Source organism: Schistocerca piceifrons, chromosome 2 (genome assembly GCF_021461385.2).
Source record: "Schistocerca piceifrons isolate TAMUIC-IGC-003096 chromosome 2, iqSchPice1.1, whole genome shotgun sequence".
In the NCBI taxonomy this organism is placed as follows: Eukaryota; Metazoa; Arthropoda; class Insecta; order Orthoptera; family Acrididae; genus Schistocerca; species Schistocerca piceifrons.
In genome coordinates, this window is record NC_060139.1 from 560,478,634 (window position 1) to 560,500,909 (window position 22,276).

Sequence of the window (22,276 nt, forward strand, 5' to 3'; positions counted from 1 at the left end):
CCAGGAAGTTTCAAAAAGCTATGAGTTCAAGTATGATGGAATTTCTTAAGAAAACTTCAGGTGTAGCTGCTCCAGGGGCCTCCGATGAAGCTCTTATCCAAGTGTCTTTAGTTTCTGAAAAAGATCCAGCTTCAGGGTCGAATGAAGCTGCTACCTTTTCTGATACAGCATAGGAGTTGGGTGAAACTGCTATGATCTGAGATTGTGTGCCAAATAAACACTTTTAAAGTGACAATCAAGAACAAACTGTTCATATAAGAGATTCATTTATAGAATTAGATCCAGGAAAGTGGCTGTTTCCAGTAACAGATTCACAACATCATGATTTAATTCAAAACAGTCCCCAACAAAACCTAGAGAATCCTGATGAAAGATACCCCAAAGATGGAAATAAAAGACATTTTACTTAATTTCATTTTACTAGAAAATTGAGTAGTGGCAAAAAGCAACATCACAGATGTTTAGCTTACTCCACATCTCAAGACAAATTTTATTGCTTTCCATGTCGACTTTGTTCACATTTGCAACCACAGATGGTAAAAGAAGTTTGTTGTGACTGGAAAGATCTGAGTAGGATATTGCAAAGGCATGTACAAAGTCAAGGACACATGGAGTGCATGATAAGATGGATGGAATTCTGTAAAGGAATCAAATAAGGAAAAGCATTAGACAAGGAAAATGAGAGACTGATTAGGGAATCAAAAAAGTATTGGTATAATTTGTTTCAAATATTGGTCAATATTATAAAATACTTATATAAAAACAAAGATGAGGTGACTTACCGAACGGAAGTGCTGGCAGGTCGATAGACACACAAACAAACACAAACATACACACAAAATTCAAGCTTTTGCAACAAACTGTTGCCTCATCAGGAAAGAGGGAAGGAGAGGGGAAGACGAAAGGAAGTGGGTTTTAAGGGAGAGGGTAAGGAGTCATTCCAATCCCGGGAGCGGAAAGACTTACCTTAGGGGGAAAAAAGGACAGGTATACACTTGCACACACTTGTGTCTGTATGTGTGGATGGATATGTGAGTGTGTGCAAGTGTATACCTGTCCTTTTTTCCCCCTAAGGTAAGTCTTTCCGCTCCCGGGATTGGAATGACTCCTTACCCTCTCCCTTAAAACCCACTTCCTTTCGTCTTCCCCTCTCCTTCCCTCTTTCCTGATGAGGCAACAGTTTGTTGCGAAAGCTTGAATTTTGTGTGTATGTTTGTGTTTGTTTGTGTGTCTATCGACCTGCCAGCGCTTTCGTTCGGTAAGTCACCTCATCTTTGTTTTTATATAAAATTTTTCCCACGTGGAATGTTTCCTTCTATTATATTGATATTATAAAATACTTAGCTTCATACAGTATGGCATTTAGAGGGTATTGAGAATCCCTTAACCAGAACTATAGTGGAAACAGTGGAAATATTATAACTATAGTGGAAACAGTGGAAATATTATAGACCTATTTAAGTTGTTATCCAGATATGATCACTAAAAGAGCACTTGCAACATATTAATGAAAAGCAACTTTGTCAGCATTATCTGAGCCACAACATACAAATTTAATTAATTACATTAATGTCCAAATTACTAACAACAAAATTATAAACAGAGTCAAATGAGCAAAATATTATACCTTCTTGCTCGATTGTACCAGGGATTTGAGCTGTGTGGAACAAATGTCAATAATATTAAGATTTTTTAATTGCTCAACTGGAGAGATAGAGGAACATTTTGTTTGGTTTATTGCCATTGCAGAAACAACGTGAGAGTATTTAAGAGATGCCATTTTAAAGGAACTAGAAAATAATGGCCTAGACATCCAAAACTGTCAAGACAGGGATATGATAATGGTGCCAGTATGGTTGGCATTACTAAAGGTGTTAGAACAAGAATACTCAATATTAATCCACAAGCTTGTTCACACCATGGTGATGCCATTGTTGGAATTTGCTTTTGCTGGATGTCACTAACATTTCTACAACAGTTAAAATGGTCTTCGGCTTCGTCAGTAAAGTTTCTGTGCTTTTTACAAAATCAAGTAAGTGTTGGGATCTTACAAAAACTAAATTAAAATCTCTGTCTGTAACACAATGGGAAAGCAGAATCAGAGCTGTAAAAGCAATATTTTTGCTATTTGATGATGTCATCAAAAGTGTGGTTGACCTGAAAAATAGAACTGATGATTCCGAAACTCTTAGCAACTGTGAAGCAGTCTTGAAGGAAATGTTAACCTTGAGTTTATTGTTGCAATACACATGCGGTTGAGATTTTACTGTGTGTCAGCAACATAAGTAAACTTTGGCAATCAGTTCAAGTGAATTTGAAAGTCAATATTGATGGTTTATGATCATTTTATGACTGGATTACAGAATTCCAGAACACAGCATTTGAAACAAGTGTGGCAGAAACTCGATTGTTTGTAGAAAGGTGCAGCTACAAAAATCAGTCTCAGTTTAAAAACAAAAGAATAGCATGGAAAAAATGAATATTCAGTTATGAACAACAAACTGGTGAACTTATGCAATCTGCTGAAGTGCAGTACAGAATTAGCTTCTTTAACAAAATGAGAGACACTATAATAGCCAATGCTGAATGTCGATTCAAAGCACTCAATTAATATTTTGAAAAATTTGGCTTTATTTATGATCTGAATTATTTGAAATTGGTACCTAAGGATGACATTCTTAGACATTGTAATGATTTAGGTACAATATACTTCGAGACAGTGCAAATAGCAACATACAGCCTTTAGAACTTTATGAGAAATTCCAACTTTTAAAACCCGACCTACAGGACTCAATCAAAGATGCAAAACAACTTATCCAGCACATACTAGAAAATAATTTGGAAGAAGTACAACCAAATCTTTACATAACAATCAGAATAATGCTCACAGTTCCTGTCAGTACAGCTCCTGCCAAGACAAGTTTCTCAAAGTTAAAATAGATTTAGACATACTAAAGAGGCATGATGTGCCAAGAAATACTATTTGTGTTGTCAGTACTATCAATTGAAGTGGAAATAGTGGCTAGTATTAACTATGAAGTAATCTTTAAAAAAATTTAGTGAGGAAAAAAGCCAGAAGTTTCATTTATTTTAATGGGTTTTTGTTTAATGTAATTTTTGTCATTGCAGTAATCATATTATATTATAACAATAAAATTTGTATAGCTATAATTATTATTAGTGTATAATTCAGCTCATTTAATTGAACATTTTCTTTATGACTGGAAAGTGAAAGGGGCCTCGCAAAGCTGATTCGTCGCCGATGTTCAGTTGTAGCCTAGTGCTGCCAGTGTTCTTGAATATCTTTTATGTTCAAATGTTTTTTGAGCTCTTTGTTGCAGGCTAATGCTGATGTCAAATACCTAAGACAATAGTTCAGTTGATCTGTCCCCACTCATGCTGTAAAATTTGCCAAGTAGGGTCAATACCGGCTTCCAAGATTCCAGGTGTACTGTCACATATAATCATCAAAGGCCCACAGTGTTTCAGCAAATAACCATTCTGTCAACATCAGGTGGTGCTGATGGATTCCAAGAACCTTGGAAGCAGCATATATGCCAGGAAAGCCTCAGATGACGTTTAGGATCAATATCTATTTTGTCATCACTGCTGATGTTTTCTGGATATTCTGATGTATTTCTATTTTACTTCTAATTCTTATCCTTTGTTTGTATGGCACCTGTTATTTTTCTTAAAATTCTTCTTTCTTATGTGTCCATTCTATCTACCATGTAAATCACTGTTAAACAGAAGAGCAAAAGACAAAGCACATTCAGTCATGGTTGAAAGAGAACTCAGAGCTCTTAAAGACAAAACCACAGTAACCAAACAATGCTAACAGCACTTAAACATGTTAAACCAGGTAAAGCTCCTTGATTTGACAATATCAACCTAAAATTCCTAATAAACTGTGGCAAATACACAAGTATGCATGGCTTATTTCTTCATAGACATTATGCAGACAGGCAATATACAACAAAAATTTAAACATTCAGCTATAATTGATATGTTAATATCTGGAAAATGAATTGGTGCCATAAGAGCTACTGACCAATAGCCCTACTATCTGTGGCCTTCAACCAACTAGAACAGATTAACTAGAATAGAGTCAGTGCAAGATTACCTGAAGCAATCTCAGTGAACAAGCAGGCTTCCAGTGAAAACAAAGCTGCACAGATCAGGTTCTGTCACTCATCACTTACATCGAGGCAGTATTTCAAAGAAAACTTAAAACTACAGCTGCATTCATTGACTTATCAATGGCCTGTGATACAGTGTGTAGAGAAGGCATGATATACAACCTTCTTCACATAATTCCTTGCAAAGCAGTTGCTCATCTAATCTAATGGGATCCAAGATCAGCTGCCCAAGAAAATTATAAAGAAACAGCCTATCACAGGGATCAGAAGAAATCTTAATGCCGACCTAGATGTAGTGGAAAACTTCTTTTCCAATGCAGGCTCCAACAAAACTACACAAAAAAGTATGTTTCATGTTCCCACATAAATAATAAACTCACTGGATGAAAACTCAACATACAGTTCAAAAACGCTACATCTACTCACAATAAAACACAAAAGTGCTTGGGGTGACCCACAATACAACTGAGCCTTTCAGAGAACATCCAATAGAAACAGCTGAAAATCTGAAAACAATAAACAACATCATTCAAAAGCTCTATGGTACAACCTGGGGAGCATCCATATGAGCCCTACACTCTTCTGCTGTGGGTCTTCTGAACTGTTAAATATTGTGCACCAGTTTGGCTAAACAGCCTGTAGGCAGAGAAGATACATGTCCATCTACATAGCACCATGAGAATAATTGCTCTTGTTATCAAAACAAAACACCTACAAAATGGCTGCCAATACTAGTCGGCATTCCACACTGTGAACTATGATGCATAAATGCTCTCATCAAGGTGCACAAAAATGCCATGGATAGTAAAAACCTGTCTACATCAAGTTATCGATGATGCAAGCTATAACTGACTCCCGTCTAGATGACCACCAACAATAGCAGGAAGGGTCACTGATTTCAAATTATTAATGCATGGATTTGAGAATGGATTGGACAACAAAATAATACTATGCTGTGTACCAACAGAAAACCAGTTGAATTGTCAAACAAAACATGGCCAATGCTAAACAGATTTAGATCTCAAAATGGGACATGTGCATGTTTTTACACAAATGGGGCATGCAACCATCCCCACTTTGCAATTGCAGAGAACCACAAATTATCAGACGCATTACAGAAGAATGCTCCACAAGATCGTATAATGGTAAACCAGAAGACCTTGTGCTGGCAACTCCAAAGTTGATGGATTACGTAAATACTCTACACGTTTATTTATAAGATTTTGTATTGTGTATGTTATGACCTACATTACATGATTTTTTTTCTTTGGTTTGTTGAAAAGCCATAGGATAAACAAATAAATGCTGTTGAGCATTTATATGCACACTCACATTCTCATCTTATCACTTTTTATAATAATTTAGTTTTGTGAATCTCTTATTGTAGACATTCTAAGTTAAGCCATATGCACTTTCAATTTTTCTGATTCATTCATCCACTACATATCTTTCTAATACATTTTCTAGTTATTCTAAAAGTACCTATTTGTCTGACCATTTCTATTTAATCTACTTGTACTTCTGTATATTGAGTACACTCAGTTTAAATTTGCCATGAGTTCTTTGAATGAGATTTTTTAAAGTCTTGCTCTGTTTTGGTTAGGTCATTGCATCTGTGATATTCTACAAAAGTAATGCAAAATGATCTGCAAAAGCCAGACAGCTTACCTAGGTTCCATTTGATTTTCATCCTAGAATTATTATTATTATTATTATTATTAAAGTAATAGTTATATTATTACATTTAGTCACGCCATATTAAATTAATCGAGACCTACTTCACAGGTTTTCTGAGTGGTGCATCTAAAGAACTCCCAGGAAATGTTGGACTTTTTGATATGTCTTTGGCTCTTGATTGGGTTCGTGATTACATCAAATTCTTTGGAGGAAATCCAGATCTTATTAAAGCATGTGGGCAAGGCACTGGAGCTAGCAGTGCAATACTATTGTCACTGTCCAAGATATCACAAGGTAATTGTTCTGATCAGAGTGTTTCACTAGTTACAGTAAATTTTTTATTTAAATTCTCCTTATTTTAGATAAGGTATACATTTTCAGTGGCTACAGCTACACAGAAATCACGGTCTTGACACATCAGCTGATCTTTAGATTTCAGGTAGTGTTTGACTATAGAAATACTATCTCATATTTAGTTTAAAAAGAAAAACAATAAATTTAGAAGATGTAGTGAAAGCACAAAAATTAGTCCACAGAATAATGTGGATGCAAATATGAAATTTAATATACTGCTAAAGAGACACATACAGGAAAAGCTATGGTGTCCTTAGATCCATAGGACTGTAAAGCAGGGAACATTTGGAGTGTATGAAGAGGTAGTTGAGGCACTGATGTGGGAAAGCATGTAGCTAACAAAAGACAGGTTTTGGGTGTGTCGAAAAAGAAGTATCAGTTGTATAAACTGGTTGCAAAACATATAAAACTAATATGAAGCAAACTCATGTACTACAAACACACAAAACTTTGCTCAGTAACTTGGACAACTGTCTGCTACAAAATGTATTTGAATAGGTCAGTTTTGGCTTGAATATCACTCACTGCATGTCCATACAAGATGTGCAGATGGTACTGGAAGACAGTTTAGCTTGGTTTTCTCTGATTATTGTAGACATAGTTCCTTTGTTTCCTGAAAAACTGTTGACTGGAAAAGGTACGTTAATTCAGACAGAAAATGCCATTGATTTTCTGACATTTATTTTCAAAACTCATTGTACAATTTATGGCTGTCAGTTCCTTTATGCTTTAACACTTGCAGGTGAACTGAAAGACATTTCATCAGGAGCTTTGCCTCAAAGAGTTGGTTCCCTATACAACAATAAGAAATGTTGCAAGCAATAGTATTTATCGACATCCAGTACACTTAATCTAATGACTAAATCATTTGAGGGCACCATTGTGTGTGTGTGTGTGTGTGTGTGTGTGTGTGTGTGTGTGTGTGTGTGTGTGTGTGTGTGTGTGCACGCGCATGTGCTTGTAGGTGGAGGGGGGGGGGGGGGTGTTGCTGACTGAGAGTGTGGCCTACAAAAAAGTACATTTTTATTTTGTTTGTAACTCACATACTTTCCTATGTCAAAGCCTCAATGATCAGAATGTATATATTACAGCTAATTTATAGGTTTCATGATGACAGATGTATAAAAGACATCACCAGTGAAGATACACCAGCGTTAACTAAAAAAATGAGTTCAACTGATAGAAAAAAGTAAAGATTTTATAACAAATTTAAAGTTGAAAAGCAGTTTTAGATATGAGGAAAGCTGGTTCTACTCAAGCTGTACAGAAGTTAACAAATACAAGAAGGACACTATTGTTGTAGGGCTACTGCTGATTCATTTGTATATCTTTCAAGATTAAATCAAACAATGGAAACTCCAGAATGGAATACCATCAGCGTAAGGAAAATATAGATTGCTAGTTAGAATAATGATGACATGTTAAGTTGCAGACAGGCACAATTAAAAGACACTTGCACATTAAACTTTCACCCACAGCCTTAGTCAGAAAAAAAGAGAAATACACACACATTCATTCACATATATACGAGGTGCATTCAAGTTCTAAGGCCTCCGATTTTTTTCTCCGGACTGGAAAGAGATAGAAACATGCGCATTGTTTTAAAATGAGGCCACGTTCATTGTCAATACGTCCCAGAGATGGCAGTACCGTATGGCAGATGGAATTTTACCACCAGCGGCGAGAATGAGAACTGTTTTAAATACTTAAAATGGCGACATTTTCCTTACTTGAACAGCGTGCAATCATTCGTTTTCTGAATTTTCGTGGTGTGAAACCAATTGAAATTCATCGACAGTTGAAGGAGACATGTGGTGATGGAGTTATGGATGTGTTGAAAGTGCGTTTGTGGGTGCGACAGTTTAATAAAAGCAGAACATCGTGTGACAACAAACCGAAACAACCTCGGGCTCGCACAAGCCGGTCTGATGACATGATCGAGAAAGTGGAGAGAATTGCCTTGGGGGATCGCCGAATGACTGTTGAACAGATCACCTCCAAAGTTGGCATTTCTGTGGGTTCTGTGCACACAATCCTGCATGATGACCTGAAATTGCGAAAAGTGTCATCCAGGTGGGTGCCACGAATGCTGACGGACGACCACATGGCTGCCCATGTGTATATTTTTCTCATTACATCCAGTTTCTATAATATCTACACAAGAAATACATCAGCACTTCACACTCACCAAATTGTATAATGTTAGATGAAGTAAGTGTGTAAAATAAAATCTAATAATCAATGTTATGTGGTATTGTAAATGTAACATCAGTTTATTCCACTTATCATCTCCCTGATTTTCTTGAAGCACCTACAATCTTTATAAAAATCTAGCACTCATTTCCAAGATTTGTAAGTTTTGAAACATAAACATGAGTAAAACTATTTAAATTTAATACATTGTCACAAAACATGCAAATTGCAGTTACAGAACAAAATGAAAATTAAACAACTGAAGGTGTTTTGAAACTTTTGTTTATTATACATCGTATACATCCAAAAAATTGGAGAGTCCCTCAATGCTCTTCAGCAGTGTGTTCTGCCACTGGATGGTCAGATCAGTTGTTGGCCAAAGTTTGGCAGCAGCCATTCATTCTTGTCATTCCTGCATAAAACGCTATGCATAAATTTCAGCATAGGTGCTTTCACAGGTGGCTCTGCCGCTGATGGGATAGGATAAGGCTGAGACAGAACTGGAGTAGTATGTGCTTGGTGGGTCTGGCTGCTTTCGCAGGTGACTCTGCCTCTGATGGGATAAGATAAGCTTTTTACAGGGCTGGAGTAGTATGTGCTGGGTATGTGAATTGGTTGGTCTTGTAACTGGGTTTTCCACAGACTGTGGCAAGGAGTTGGGAATGTGAGTGGCATAGTAATGGATCAGGATGGTGTGTAGGTTGAGTGGGCAGTGGACTACCTCTTTAGAAGGAGTTGGAAGAATTATGGATAGGATATTTCTCATTTCTGGGCATGATAATAGATAGTCAAAGCCATGGCATAGGACACAGTTCAGTTGCTCCAGTCATGTCATTGTCACCAGGTCTGGTGCCCTTGTATCACATTCCTCCCCATCATGCTTTCTTATCCTGCACAGTGGCTACCTCCCTCTGAGCCACCAGCTACCCCTCCCCAACCCTTTCTCCTGCTTCTTTCTCCACCCACCTATCCTGCCCGGCACAACCCTTCACTCCAGTCCACCTGCTGAACTGCTATCCCAGCATTGTGTGCTCAGTCAGCAAAATGTCTCTACACAAGTGTGTGCATGTACCTGTGTGTGTGTGTGTGTGTGTGTGTGTGTGTGTGTGTGTGTGTGTGTGTGTGCTCTTAAGTTGTTTAAGGATTTGTAAAAAATTTGTACAATCTGGAACGAGATTAGTTTTCTGTATTGAATGTTAGACATAATATTACAAGCCCATCAACACAAATTCATTGTGTTCCATAAATCCCAGTATGAAGGAGAGATTTCAGGAATATGTTATACATTAACAGGCAGAAGCAGCCATAGCAGACCACATGTGTAAAATATAATAACAGCTAACTGCAGTGAGTACTAATCTGCTCAGTTCAGTAACTATGAAGTTACTTCAACATTACATTTTTTTTATTTTGGCAGAAAGCAACTACTTTGAAAATAGCACTTCTCTCCCCATCACATTACTCACTACTACTTCACACCCATCATTTATAAAAGAGCAGTCATACAAAACGAGACAAACAGAAAAAGACTATATAGTGAAAAAGTTAAAACCTGTTTGATATGATTACCTGTGTTAACCGTAGTTCACATAGCTGAGTATATATTCTGATAAGCTAAACAAAAAGTGGCTAATAAGATACTCACTTGCTTTATTTTTGGAATATTTGTGGATTTTCAGTTCGCTGCCTAATGACTTCTGACAACCTGTTAGTGCCTTTTACAAGAAAATATACTGTTCTGAACCCTAGGCATGAGTCTGAAGCATGCTTACAGTGAAGCAAATCAAAGTGAATGCAAGTGAATGAGTGTACACCCCCTCAGAGATGTGGTGAGGATTAGAAAGCATTGTGGTCTTGTAATTAATATACAGTACTCCAGTTTAGAAAAAGAAACCTTATTGGTTTATTTGCTCATGGAGGGGGAGGGGGGAGTTACATGGCAAGGATTGCCTATGAACAAGGGAAGAAAACTTCAGTGGCCCCAGACTGACTGAAGGAGACTGGAAGATTCAAAGGTGAAGGAACTAAGATGTTTAGCATCTGCTGTAGGTGGCAGCTCAGAACAGAAGAGAGAACTATTTTTTGGTTCCAAGAGACCTCAGTCTCACCATTCAGGTAATCTGGCAATGTGATATGATTGGCAAGGCAGCTTTTCTGACAACAATTCAGCCTATTCCAGTGTGAATCAGTCAACTGTTGTCACATTAGCTGAAAGGTGACTGTTGAAATAAGTGGATTATTTGTGAAATTTAAATAATGAAAATTATTTATGTTTTGGGCTGAGGGGCACCTTGTTCATCTCCTTCCCTCTCCCTGAAAGAGTTCATCAAGGGTGAGCTCTGCTCACTCAATGGGGCCAGAAATGGGGGGGTGAACAATGTTTGATTTTCATTTAAGAATGCAATATTTTAAATTCATTTATCAATTCAAATCTTGGAATGTGAGTATAATTGTTACATCACCATGCAGTGACTACATTTGTTGAGAAAGGACTGTGATGGTGGTGGTATTACAAAGGTAGCGGAAGGTGGGTTCAGAGACAGCTTTGAGTGCAAGCAACTGAAAGGCTTGTTCAACAAGGATTAGGATAGAATGTAAAAATAATCAGTACATGTTTTACAGGTCAGTTTTTTTAATTTAACATTTTTATTCATAAAGGAAGTGAATTTTTGATTTCTAGTGTTATTAGAGGAGGCAAGGCATCTGATCTAGTTTCTAACAGAATAGGAGCTGTGTGACATTAGGAGGCCTCCTCATCAGACTGTGGTTGGTCTGAAACTTCGTGGCGGATGAAAACTGTGTGCCAGACTGAGATGCAAACTCAGAACCCGTGCCTTCATGGGCAAGTGCTTTGCTGACTGAGCTATCCAAGCACAACTCATGATCTGTCCTCACAGCTGTACTTCCACCAGCACTTCATCTCCTACCCCCCAGACTTCACAGATTCTCTCCTGTGAAACTTGCAGAACTAGTTGTCTTGGAAGAAAGGGCTGCTAGTTCTACAAGGCAAAGGTTCCAAGTTTGAGTCTTGACCTGGCATACAGTTTTAGTCTACCAAGAACTTTCATATCAGCACGCACTCTGCTGCAAAATGAAAATTTCATTCTGTGGTCAGTCTGTTTTAGACTGACATGAGCACACACTGCCCATCATCCTTATCATGGAGTAGAATTGTTTTAACTGTAATCAGGGAAGATAGAAGCAGTGTACATTAAATTTATTTCAAGTTCATTATCATCCTATAAGTAACATTGTAACTATGTAATTGACCCAATAAAAGTTAAACAAATTGAAAATATATTAATGTGTAGACAAGTCAACTACTTGATTAAATTTAAGCTTAAACCAGAATGATGCATGAAATTAAATAGGTTTGACTAATAAAACAATAAAATGACAACTGCAAAACATGACCCTTCTCATTGTATTGATGCATCTTATAAACAACTAATAAATCATTTACAACTAACACCTGAAGAGTGATTTCTTCAATCCAAATTAATTTATTATTTATTATTTTGAGCTTTTCCTCATTACAGAGGCTTATCTCCAACATAATAATTTACTTGGAAATTACAATACAAACAATAAACGTTCTTAAACTATAATCTCAAAATATTTCTCCAGGTGTTTTGATCTTGTGTGTCTTCTTCCTTTGCGCCCATTCTCCTCATTATGTGCTGTACATTTTGGAGCCAGGTTGTCATAGGTCGTCCTCTTCTTCTTCTCCCCTCCGGTTCCCACTCCAGTATCAATTTTGGTATTCTGGTTTTCTCCATTCGTCGTACATGCCCATACCACTGTAATTTCTTCCTATCCATTACGTCATATATTCTTTCTTTTATTTCCATTCTCCTTATTACTTCGGTGTTCCTTATCTTTTCTTTCCTGGAGATTCTTGCCGATCTTCTCTAAAAGTCCATCTCTAGAGCTTGTAATTTTTTAATGTGCTTCATGTTAATTGTCCAGGTCTCCGTTCCATACAGAACCACACTCTCTAATATGGATTTGTATATTAGTTTTTTAGTTCTGCTCATTACATTCCTGCTCCATAGGACTGAGTTAAGCATCCCAATGACCCTCCGTCCGCTACTAATTCTTTTATTGGTTTCTGACTCTGATTTTCCCTCGATTTCTAAAATGGATCCTAAATAACAGAAAGTGTTTATCTTTTTGATTTTCTTTCCTTCAATGTATAGCTCATCTGAATCATTAGTCAAGTATTCTGTTTTTTGGTAATTAATCTTCAAACCCCAAGTTTTGTATGCTACTGCTAGTTGATTGCACATATAGTTAGCATCCTCCCCATCTTGTGCTACGACTACTTGGTCATCAGCAAATAATAAATGATGTAGGTAAACTCCATTTCTTATTTCTAATCCCATACTATTACATTTACGAGACCATGTTCTAAGGCTAATATCTATATAGATTTTAAATAATGATGGTGACATGGGACAGCCTTGTAAAAGGCCTTTGCTTGTTCTAAATTTCTGTGAAAGTTTATTACCAACTTTCACTTGGCAAATGTTATCTTTATACATCTGTTGTATTATTTTAATCAAGGGAGGTTTTATGTTTGCCATATGTAGTGCTCTCCAAAGTAATTTTCTTGGAACAGTATCATATGCTTTTTCTAGATCTATGAAAATTAATCCTATATTTTTTGATTTTTCCCTATGTTTCTCCAAAATCTGTCGTAATGTGAAAATATGGTCTACACATGATCTCCCAGCTGTGAATCCACATTGTTCTTCTTGGGTTCTAAAATTTTTTTCCAGTTTGTTTTTAATTACTTTCACAAAAAATCTCATTAATGTGTTTGTAACACTAATTCCTCGATAGTTTGAACAAATTTTGCGATCCCCTTTCTTAAATATTGTATTAATGTAACCTAGCTTAATCTCGTTGGGTATTGAATCTCCATGTATCATTTTGTTGAAGAGCTGTGTTATCAGTTTCACAATTTTGTCACCACCATATTTCAGACACTCCAGATTGATATTGCCTGGTCCCAGTGATTTACCATTCTTTCCTGTTCAAATGCCTGAAGTACTTCACTTCCTAAAATCTGGATCTCATCATCTTCATGTCCTTTATCTTCCCCTGTTCCTTCTTCTAGATATTCTTCTCTGTCCTCATTTAATAATTTTTGGAAATACTCTTCCCATTCCTTTTGTGTTATCAGTTGGAGATTAGTTTTGCTTTTTGTATCCTGTCGAAGCCCTTTCAATACTGACCATGCTTCTTTTGCTCTCCCAAATCCTAATTTGCTATTCACCTTGGCACATGTTCTTTCCCATGCTTCATTTTTTGCCATCCTTATTTTTTTCATCACTTCATTCTTCTTTTCCTTGTATATTGATCTTGTTTCTTCTGATTTATCATTCAACCACTGAAGGAACGCATTTCGTTTTTCTCTAACGAGGACCTCTAGTTCCTCTGACCACCACTCTGCTGCATGGTTGTGGTTGCTATCTTTTTTACCCAACACCTCCGTTGCTATGATTTTCACATTAGCTTTTATATAGTCATATATTTCCTCTGTACTTCCTTCAAATGATTCAACCAGTTTCCTTTCCATCCTGGCCGCAAAGAGTGTTCTGATACTTTCGTCTTGTAGGCTGTCAATATTAAAAGGCAAATTTTCATCTTTCTCAGTCTGGTTTGTTTTATTTATGTTACTTGTATCACTCCTTGCATTCTTCCATGGCCAGAAAGACTTCATTTTAACTAGATAGTGGTCTGATCCACACTGGGCTCCTCTATAAGATCTGATGTCTACTGCTTTGAAACTACTTGTTTGCCTAATGATAATATAATCTATTATAGAACGAAGTTCTTTGGTGTTCTGTTGCCAAGTATATTTATGAATGTCCTTATGTTTGAAAAATGTGTTGGTAATTTTTAGATCAAATTGTTCACAAATTACAATCAATCGTTCCCCATTGTCATTATATTCGTCCTCTCCATGTTTTCCTACTATTCTACAAGATTCTCTAATTCCTACCCTTCAATTCAGATCTCCCATGATAATCAGTTCCTTTCTTCTTGGGATTTTTTCAATAGTCTCCCTGAGGGTGTCCCAAAATGTATCTTTCTCCTTATCTTTTGTGTCGTTCGTGGGTGCATATACGCCAATAATCACAACTTCCCTAGCAAATAATGTCATTTCAACAATTATAATACGTTGATTGATGAATGTCCAATTTGTGATTCTTTCTTTCCATGATTTCTTTATCATAATGGAGACTCCTTCTTTGGCTCTTACTGCTTTTGATACCCCACTCCAGATATGTACATAATTATCCAGTTCTTCTTCTCCTTGGCCTTTCTTCTTTGTTTCAGAGAGTACCACAACATCCATGTTGAACATGTCAAGTTCTGCAGGTAGTAAATTTATTTTAGTGGAAATACCTTGCACATTCCAGCATCCAAACATAATTTTCCGTTTCTCATCGCCAGTTCGCTGTCCAAAGTTCCAATTTTTCCGAGGCATATTATTAGGTTTTTTAGCATTTTTATGTGAGTGAGGAGCTGGCCCACTGCACAACCCCCAACCCGGAGGACCAGGTAATTTTTACTGAAGGTTTTCTTCCTTTAGCCTTTGATAAGCTAGTATCATACTACAAGGCAGCAGTTGCTAGTTTTGGTCCACCCCGGGTATTTTATTTCCCCGGTACCCACCATATCTGGTGAGCATTCCCCTATCCGCCACCTGGGGAGGCGCCTGATGGGAGACCAGCAAACTCCACACGGGAATCCAAATTAATGTAATTACAAATGTAAGGAAATAAGTCCAGTTAAACTGAATACACAGATTTTAAAAATAGCCCATGACCGTAAAACAATATGAACAAATAATCATGATAATAAAAGATTACTGTTTGAAAGTAAGTAATTCATAAGATGAATACAAAATAACAGTTTTAATTAAAGAAAAGTGTCCTAAGTGAAATTACAAAATTACAGTTCATGGCAGTAGAAAAAAATCGTCATTAATTTTTGCACTTGAACTTGGCCAAAGCACATGGTCAGGTGGAGTGGCTGTATGTGTTACACTACAGAAATAAGTCTGCTATTATACAGCATTTCTCACTATGTGTAGGGAGTGGAATACCAATTGGTACACGAGGTGAAACCCCAGATTGTGTGTAACTAGCTAATTCTAATGTTGTGTAACAAAGGTTCCATTAATTCAACTATCAGTCTGGGATAAGTTGAATTTGTTATGTATTAGACAAAATGTCTTCAATATTTTTCAAGAAGAAATGGAATCCCCAAAAGATGCTGAATTGTGTCACAGTGTCTACCTGGAGACAGAGCATGTGGAGTGGTACTGGGTTGTGCGAATCCAGTGGCAGTTGAACAATAGGTGGTTGAGTTCAGTGGAGAATGGAATCTTATTTCTGCAGATTCCTTCAAAACATCGCAGCAACCTTCTCTATGATGATGGCTTGTAATCAGCACTTTTGTAACATAAGCTTTCAAATTCTATAAACTTTGAACATAACTTCACCATAGCAGACTGGTAAAACCTGTGTAACGACAGAGTCTCAACACAATGAAATAATCAAACATACGACAAAACCATTCAGTAACAGAAGCAGATAATAAAATATAGAGGAATAAGTAAAAGAATGAAGAAACATTGAAAAGAGCATATTGGTTAATTTTATTTTATTTTATTTATTTATTTATTCGTCTGTAAACAAATTTCTTTGTATGGATGTCATCATTATACATACATATGTACATTATTTTGTCATATAAGGTAATGAAATACAAGCTATATATAATAAATTCATAATATATATATGTATATTGCACACACAATTTATCATTGAATTACATAATGCAGAAGAACCTGCTTCAATCAAAAGAAATATATCACAAGACTCCTTTAATACTTGGATGGGTAAATTACAATCTAGAATGTCCACTTTATAATTGATTAACCTGATTATTTATTTATGCCAATTTTATGCTGCATGAATTCTCTAATCGAATAAAAACTATTTTTTAATAAATATTCTTTAAGGAATGCTTTAAATTTACAGAGTTCCTTTATGCTTTTGATTTCTTTTGGTAACTTATTGTATATCTTGACACCTGGGTAAAACATAGTGATTTGGGTTTTAGTTTTATTCGTTCTGTCTAGGTACAAGCAATTACTGTTTCTGGTTTGGTGATAATGTATGCAGCTGGTTGCTAAGTATTGCTCAATATTTTTGTGAATAAAAACTGTAGTTTGCAAGATATATTCACTTGGCATTGTCAGAATAAATATCTCACTGCAGTGTGCTCTTTTATGACTCTTGCTCATTATTCTGATAGCTCGTTTTTGCAATTTGAACACATATTTCACATTTTGGGCATTTGCACCCCAGAATGTTATGCCATAACTTATTATAGAATGCATGTGTGCAAAGTATGTCATTCTCTGGCATGAACTATTGCACACAGTGACTAATATTCGTAAGGCATGGCATGCTGTGCTAATTTTTTTTCCCAAGCATCCTAATATGTTCTTCCCATTTTAATTGTTGATCAACATACATACCCAAAAATTTTGTGCTGGCTACACACTCTATAGTTTCATTTTGAACTTTAAGTTTTGTTATATTCAGTTTTTTTCTTTATATAGAAGTTTATGTTATTAGTCCTCTTCACATTAAGTCTTACTTTGTTGTTATTTGACCAGTTATGAACTTCAATAAGTGCCTTTTCAGCTTTTGCATTTAACATTTCTGGTGTCCTGTCTGTAATTATTATATTGCTGTCATCAGCAAACAACACTGTTTCTCTTGCATTACCCACTGTGGGAAGTCATTAATATAAATAAGAAATAGTATTGGGCCTAACACACTCCCTTGAGGTACTCCAATGTCCAAATATTCTTCATCTGAAAGATGTTTCACTAAATAATTTGAGCTACTTGAAATTTGAGATATCTCCACCCTCTGCACTCTGTCTGCACGGTAAGATCTAAACCATTACAACCCCCCTGATTCCTAGTGCTTCAAGTTTACTTAGTAGTATTTCATGGTCAACTGTATCAAATGCTTTGCTGAGATCTAGGAAAATGCCTGTTACTTGTTCTCCTTTATCTAGGGCTTCTAGAAATACCCTTGTAAATTTTTCTATAGCTGCTTCTGTTCCCTTTCCAGTCCTGAAACCAAAGTGTTCTTTGCATAGAGTTGGTATTTATTTAAGTAGTCCGTAAGTCTGTTTTTCATAATGGTTTCCATTATTTTTGAAAAAGAAAATTTTGGGATACAAAACATAAAAATGTAAAAGTAGTGACACATTGGTAGTGCAGAGGCCTGCTAGTCATGTGGAACTGAAGTACAACCACATTAGAACACTCAGTGGCATGCAGCGGACAAAAGGTGTCAGCTGTGTGTTTGGCATTGTTTTTTGAACATAATCATAAGGACTGTAATTTTCACAATTCTGTCATGATCACATAGATTTCTTTACATTTTATGACCAGTTTCGGCTTATTGCCATCTTCTGATCATTAAAATATTCTGATACAAATCATCATCAAGTTAAACATGTTTAACTCGACGATGATTTGTATCAGAATATTTTAATGATCTGAAGATGGCAATAAGCCGAAACTGCTCATAAAGTGTAAAGAAATCTATGTGATCAAGACAGACCTCTGAAAAATAGAAGTGCTCAAAATAAAATTATCGCAGATTCATATACAGACTTTGCGTCTTAAATTGGTTGATCATAAGGGACAGGCAACAAACCAGTGGGGATGAAGCTCTGTACAGGCAGTAGTGATATCAAACTAACATGTTTAAAAACCTATAAGACACAGAGGCAACCTTCTAAGAATGGCACAAATTCAACACTTAAGCAAAATATCTAGCTATCAGGGCTTGACTTGAGGTGAAAACATGACAGAATAATCAGCATAGCTAAACAGTAGACTGACATAGATAATTCCAACTTTATCTCCAACCTAAGACTTATGATAAATTTGATGATGGTTATGTATTTAAAGGGACTAAAATGCTGGGTTCAGTCCCTCTATTTCATGAAAGAAACATGTAAAAAGATAGAAAGCAAAAAAAAATGGGGTTTTGGCTGCTCCAACTATACAAGCAAGTCAAAGACTAAAAAAGGGCATTACAGTGGTTGTAACATGACAGTTAAAAGAAAGTGAAGATAACCCAGGAAACGGCTCACACTAGAGGATCTAAAGGCACAACAAGGTGAGGGGGAAGAAAGTAACTTGCTGTTACATGGGGGTTACCTGCCACAGGGAGAGGCTCTCCCCAACCCACCCTCCCACATACACACACTGCAAGGAGAGTGGAGGAGTATTATAGTTTAGTGTGAAATCTGCTCTCACTCAGGAAATGCAACACTTTGGTAGTGGCTGTCTCATCATCCCAAAGCTTCTGAGGTAGTGAGGTAGGTAAGCTGAGAGTGTGCCGCAGATTGGCCAGCAGGGCACACTCAGCAAGAACATGCCTCTACAGCTGCACTGAGGAGGATCCTCCCGATGCAGAAGTAACTCATGTGTGAATTTTGTCTGGCCATTACACAATTGGCACAACACAATGTCATCTTTCTGAGAGGCCTGGAAAGATGTATGACACACCTTAGTTGACCCTTTGATCACTCCCAGCTTGTTTTGGGTCATAGTAGCCTGCCATTCCAGTTCCATGAACCCCAAGATATTGCATCAAAGTTGCAATTGTAAGTCAATGCCTGGTATTCTGATGTCAAGTTGACCTACTATACTTGCATCTTTAGCTAGATGGTCATCGAGTTCATTGCCTGGAATGTCGATGTGGCTCTGTGTCAAGATGAAGATCACCGTAATTCCAGAGCTGATCCTGGATGTTGCCAACAAAAGATTTTTGGGATAGCATAGGGATATGCCTTTTAAGCAACTCAAGAGTTGCTACAGATCAGAATGTCTGTCATGGACAGTGATATGATGTAAAGCAAAGCCTGAGAAATGACAACCAACTCTGGAGTGTATACACTGCAGGCACCCGCCAGAGAGTGCTCCTCATGTCTGCTTGTGCATGCAAAAGTGTAACCAATCCTGTCATTAACTTTCATTCTGTCCATGTAGATGCATACTGAATTAAACAGGTGTTGGAGAAGAGTAGGATCAGCATCCTTCTTGGGGCCACTAAAGAGGTCCATGTGTATTGCAGGACAGGGTACAGACCATGTGGTTTGTTGAAAGGGAGCTCTAGGAATAGAGACTAAAGGAGACTGTTGGAGGTCCTTCAGTAGAGTATCAAATCAGATCCCAGCTGGTCTACCCAGTTTTGGATGATGCACAAACAGCCTGAATTGTTGGTTGAGGAGCAGAGTTGACATAGGTGAGTAGGCATCTGACAGATTGTGGCTGCATAATTTACCAGAAGCTGCTGTGAGTTAACCTACAGCTGTGAGACAATGACTTCTGCCAGGAGTCTGTCAACAGGGTTTGTATGAAAGGCCCCCATTGCCAATCGCTTGCCATTGTAGTGAACAGGGTCCAGCAAACTCAGTACAGATAGTGCTGCTGCCCATAGGCAACACATCAGTAGTCCAGACGGGATAAAATTGGTGCTTTGTAAAAGCTCAGAACTATGCAGTCCACACCCCATGATGAGTTACAAAGAAAACTCTTTATGCAAATTGCCTTGAGCCAGCGGATATGCAGCAGCCAAGTTAGCTTGTTGTCAATTAAAATACCTGAGAACTGTAAAGCTTCAACAACTTCAAGTAACTGGTCACAAAGATAAACTTCTGGGTGTGGGTGCACAGCCGATAGTTGGAAAAAATGCACAACTCGTGACTTTGCAGGAGAAAAGTGATGGCTGTGATTCAGGGTCCAGTCATGGACTCTCCAGATAGCCCCCTGAAGTTGGTGCTCAGTGATGCACAGTGATGCAGAGGCATAATACAGGTAAAGACATTCACATAATGTGATGGAGAGACTGTGGGGCCATGGCGTTTATGATATCAGTGATGAAGATAGTGAACAATGTTATGCATAGAACTGATCTGTGAGGGACTCCAGTTTGCAGTACATCTTGGTTGCTGAGAGTTGAACCTATCTAGACCCAAAAAAGTTGGAGAGATAGGAAATTCTGGGTAAAAATGGGTCAATTGACCTGGAAACCCCACTCAAGCAGTATAGATAGGATTTGATATCGCCAAGTGATATCATATGCCTTCTGTAGGTCAAAGAGCACAGCAATCAGATGTTGGCAATGCTTGAAAGCATTGTGCATTGCTGATTCCAGGTGAACCAGATGGTCTGTGGTGAACTGGAAAGTCTGAAAGTCACTTTGAAATTGTGATATATGCCTTCTGGCTTCAAGGCACCAACAAAGACAGTGGTTGAGCATTCATTCAAACAGCTTACACAGACCATTCATCAGAGAGATTGGCCAGTAGTTAGTTAAAATATGTGGGTTGTTTTTCAATTTCAGGACAGGAATAATAATACCTCCTTGCTACTCAGAGGGAAATTCTCCTTCTTGTGAAATGTGATTAAAAGGCATAAGGATATGTTTCACACTGTTGGCATGAAGATTTTTGAACATTTGGTTGTGGATATTGTTGGGTTCAGGGACCATATCTTGACACCCTGTTGAAGTGCTGCAAAGCTCCCATTCACTAAAAGGGACATTGTATGATAGCTATGCACATGGAAGTGTAGCGGACAGCTCTCAGTTAGATGTTTATGGGCCAGGAAATGAGGATTGTAATTACTGCAAGTGGACACTGCAGCAAAGTGTACTGCAAAACATTCAGGAAGTACCATGGGTTGAATGCAGATGTTACCATTGACCAGAATGCTAGGAACTGCTGTAGGTGTGAATGGGTGCAATGCTGCAGAGTGTAGTCCATACTTGATGTGGTGGTGTGCGCTATTGCATAGATGATAGATATTGCTCCCAAAACTCCTGCTTCCTTTTCTTGATTAAAAAACATGCTTTTGGTTGGAATCTCTTGAATGCTTTTAAATTATCCATAGAGGTATGGTGCTTGTGCCATTGAAGCACCCTGCAGCTTTCCCTGATAGATGTGGCTGTATCTCCAGACACCATGGCACTGGCTGCCATCGAGATTAGCTGAAGGAGTAGGGTATTGTCGCTGCTGCAGCATGAATATTAGTACCAATAGTATCCTGTACCACTTTGTCGATATTCATCTCATGACTAGCTGTAAAAGCAGCTGTAGAGGAGAAAGCCTGCCAGCCAGCTTTCCAAAGCGACCAATGTGGAGCATATTCCAGATGTCTGTGAGTGGAAAGGCAGAGAATGATAGGAAAATGGTCACTGTCACAAGGATTGTCATGGATGTTCCTGTGAATCGGGGATAAGATATTCAGGCTGCAGACTGTGAGATCAGTAGTTGATGAGTACATTCGATCGTCCACACTGAAATGGGTTGCAACTCCAGTGTTGAGCAGGCAGATGTCCAATTCTGAAAGGAGGTCTTCTAGTACTCGGCCTATGCAAGACTTAGTGTTGTTGCCTCACAGAGAATTATGGGCATTAAAGTCCCCTAATAAGAGGTAGCTGTTCCATTAATTCTAACAGCTCATGATGATGGAAGGTTCATCTGGGGGTGAATAAGCATTACACATTGTCATCTGAACTGACAGGTAGACACTAACAGCCATGGCCTCTAGTGCAGCGGTAAGAGGCACCTGCTCACGGGAAGTATCAGAGTGTATGAGGGTGCAGACCCCATTGGATGCTCTCTTGACATTAATGTGATTGGTACAATAGAGTTCATAGTTTTTCAGAGCAGGGAGGCATGTTGCTGTATACAATGTTTCCTGAAGTGCTGTGCCAATTGTGTTGTAAGCAACCATTGAATGATGGAGTTTAGTCAGATGGCAATAGCAGCCATTACAGTTCCATTTAAGG

The 22,276-nt window shown here is 37.7% G+C and overlaps 1 protein-coding gene across 1 annotated transcript in view; it reads left to right on the forward strand.

Moving 5' to 3' along the window:
- Positions 1 to 22,276, forward strand: part of LOC124777324 (pyrethroid hydrolase Ces2a) — a 168,477-nt gene that overhangs the window by 41,784 nt on the left and 104,417 nt on the right. The window contains exon 4 of the mRNA XM_047252684.1: positions 5,925 to 6,110. Coding sequence (XP_047108640.1) covers positions 5,925 to 6,110 — 186 coding nt within the window. The remainder of the gene's footprint in view (positions 1 to 5,924; positions 6,111 to 22,276) is intronic.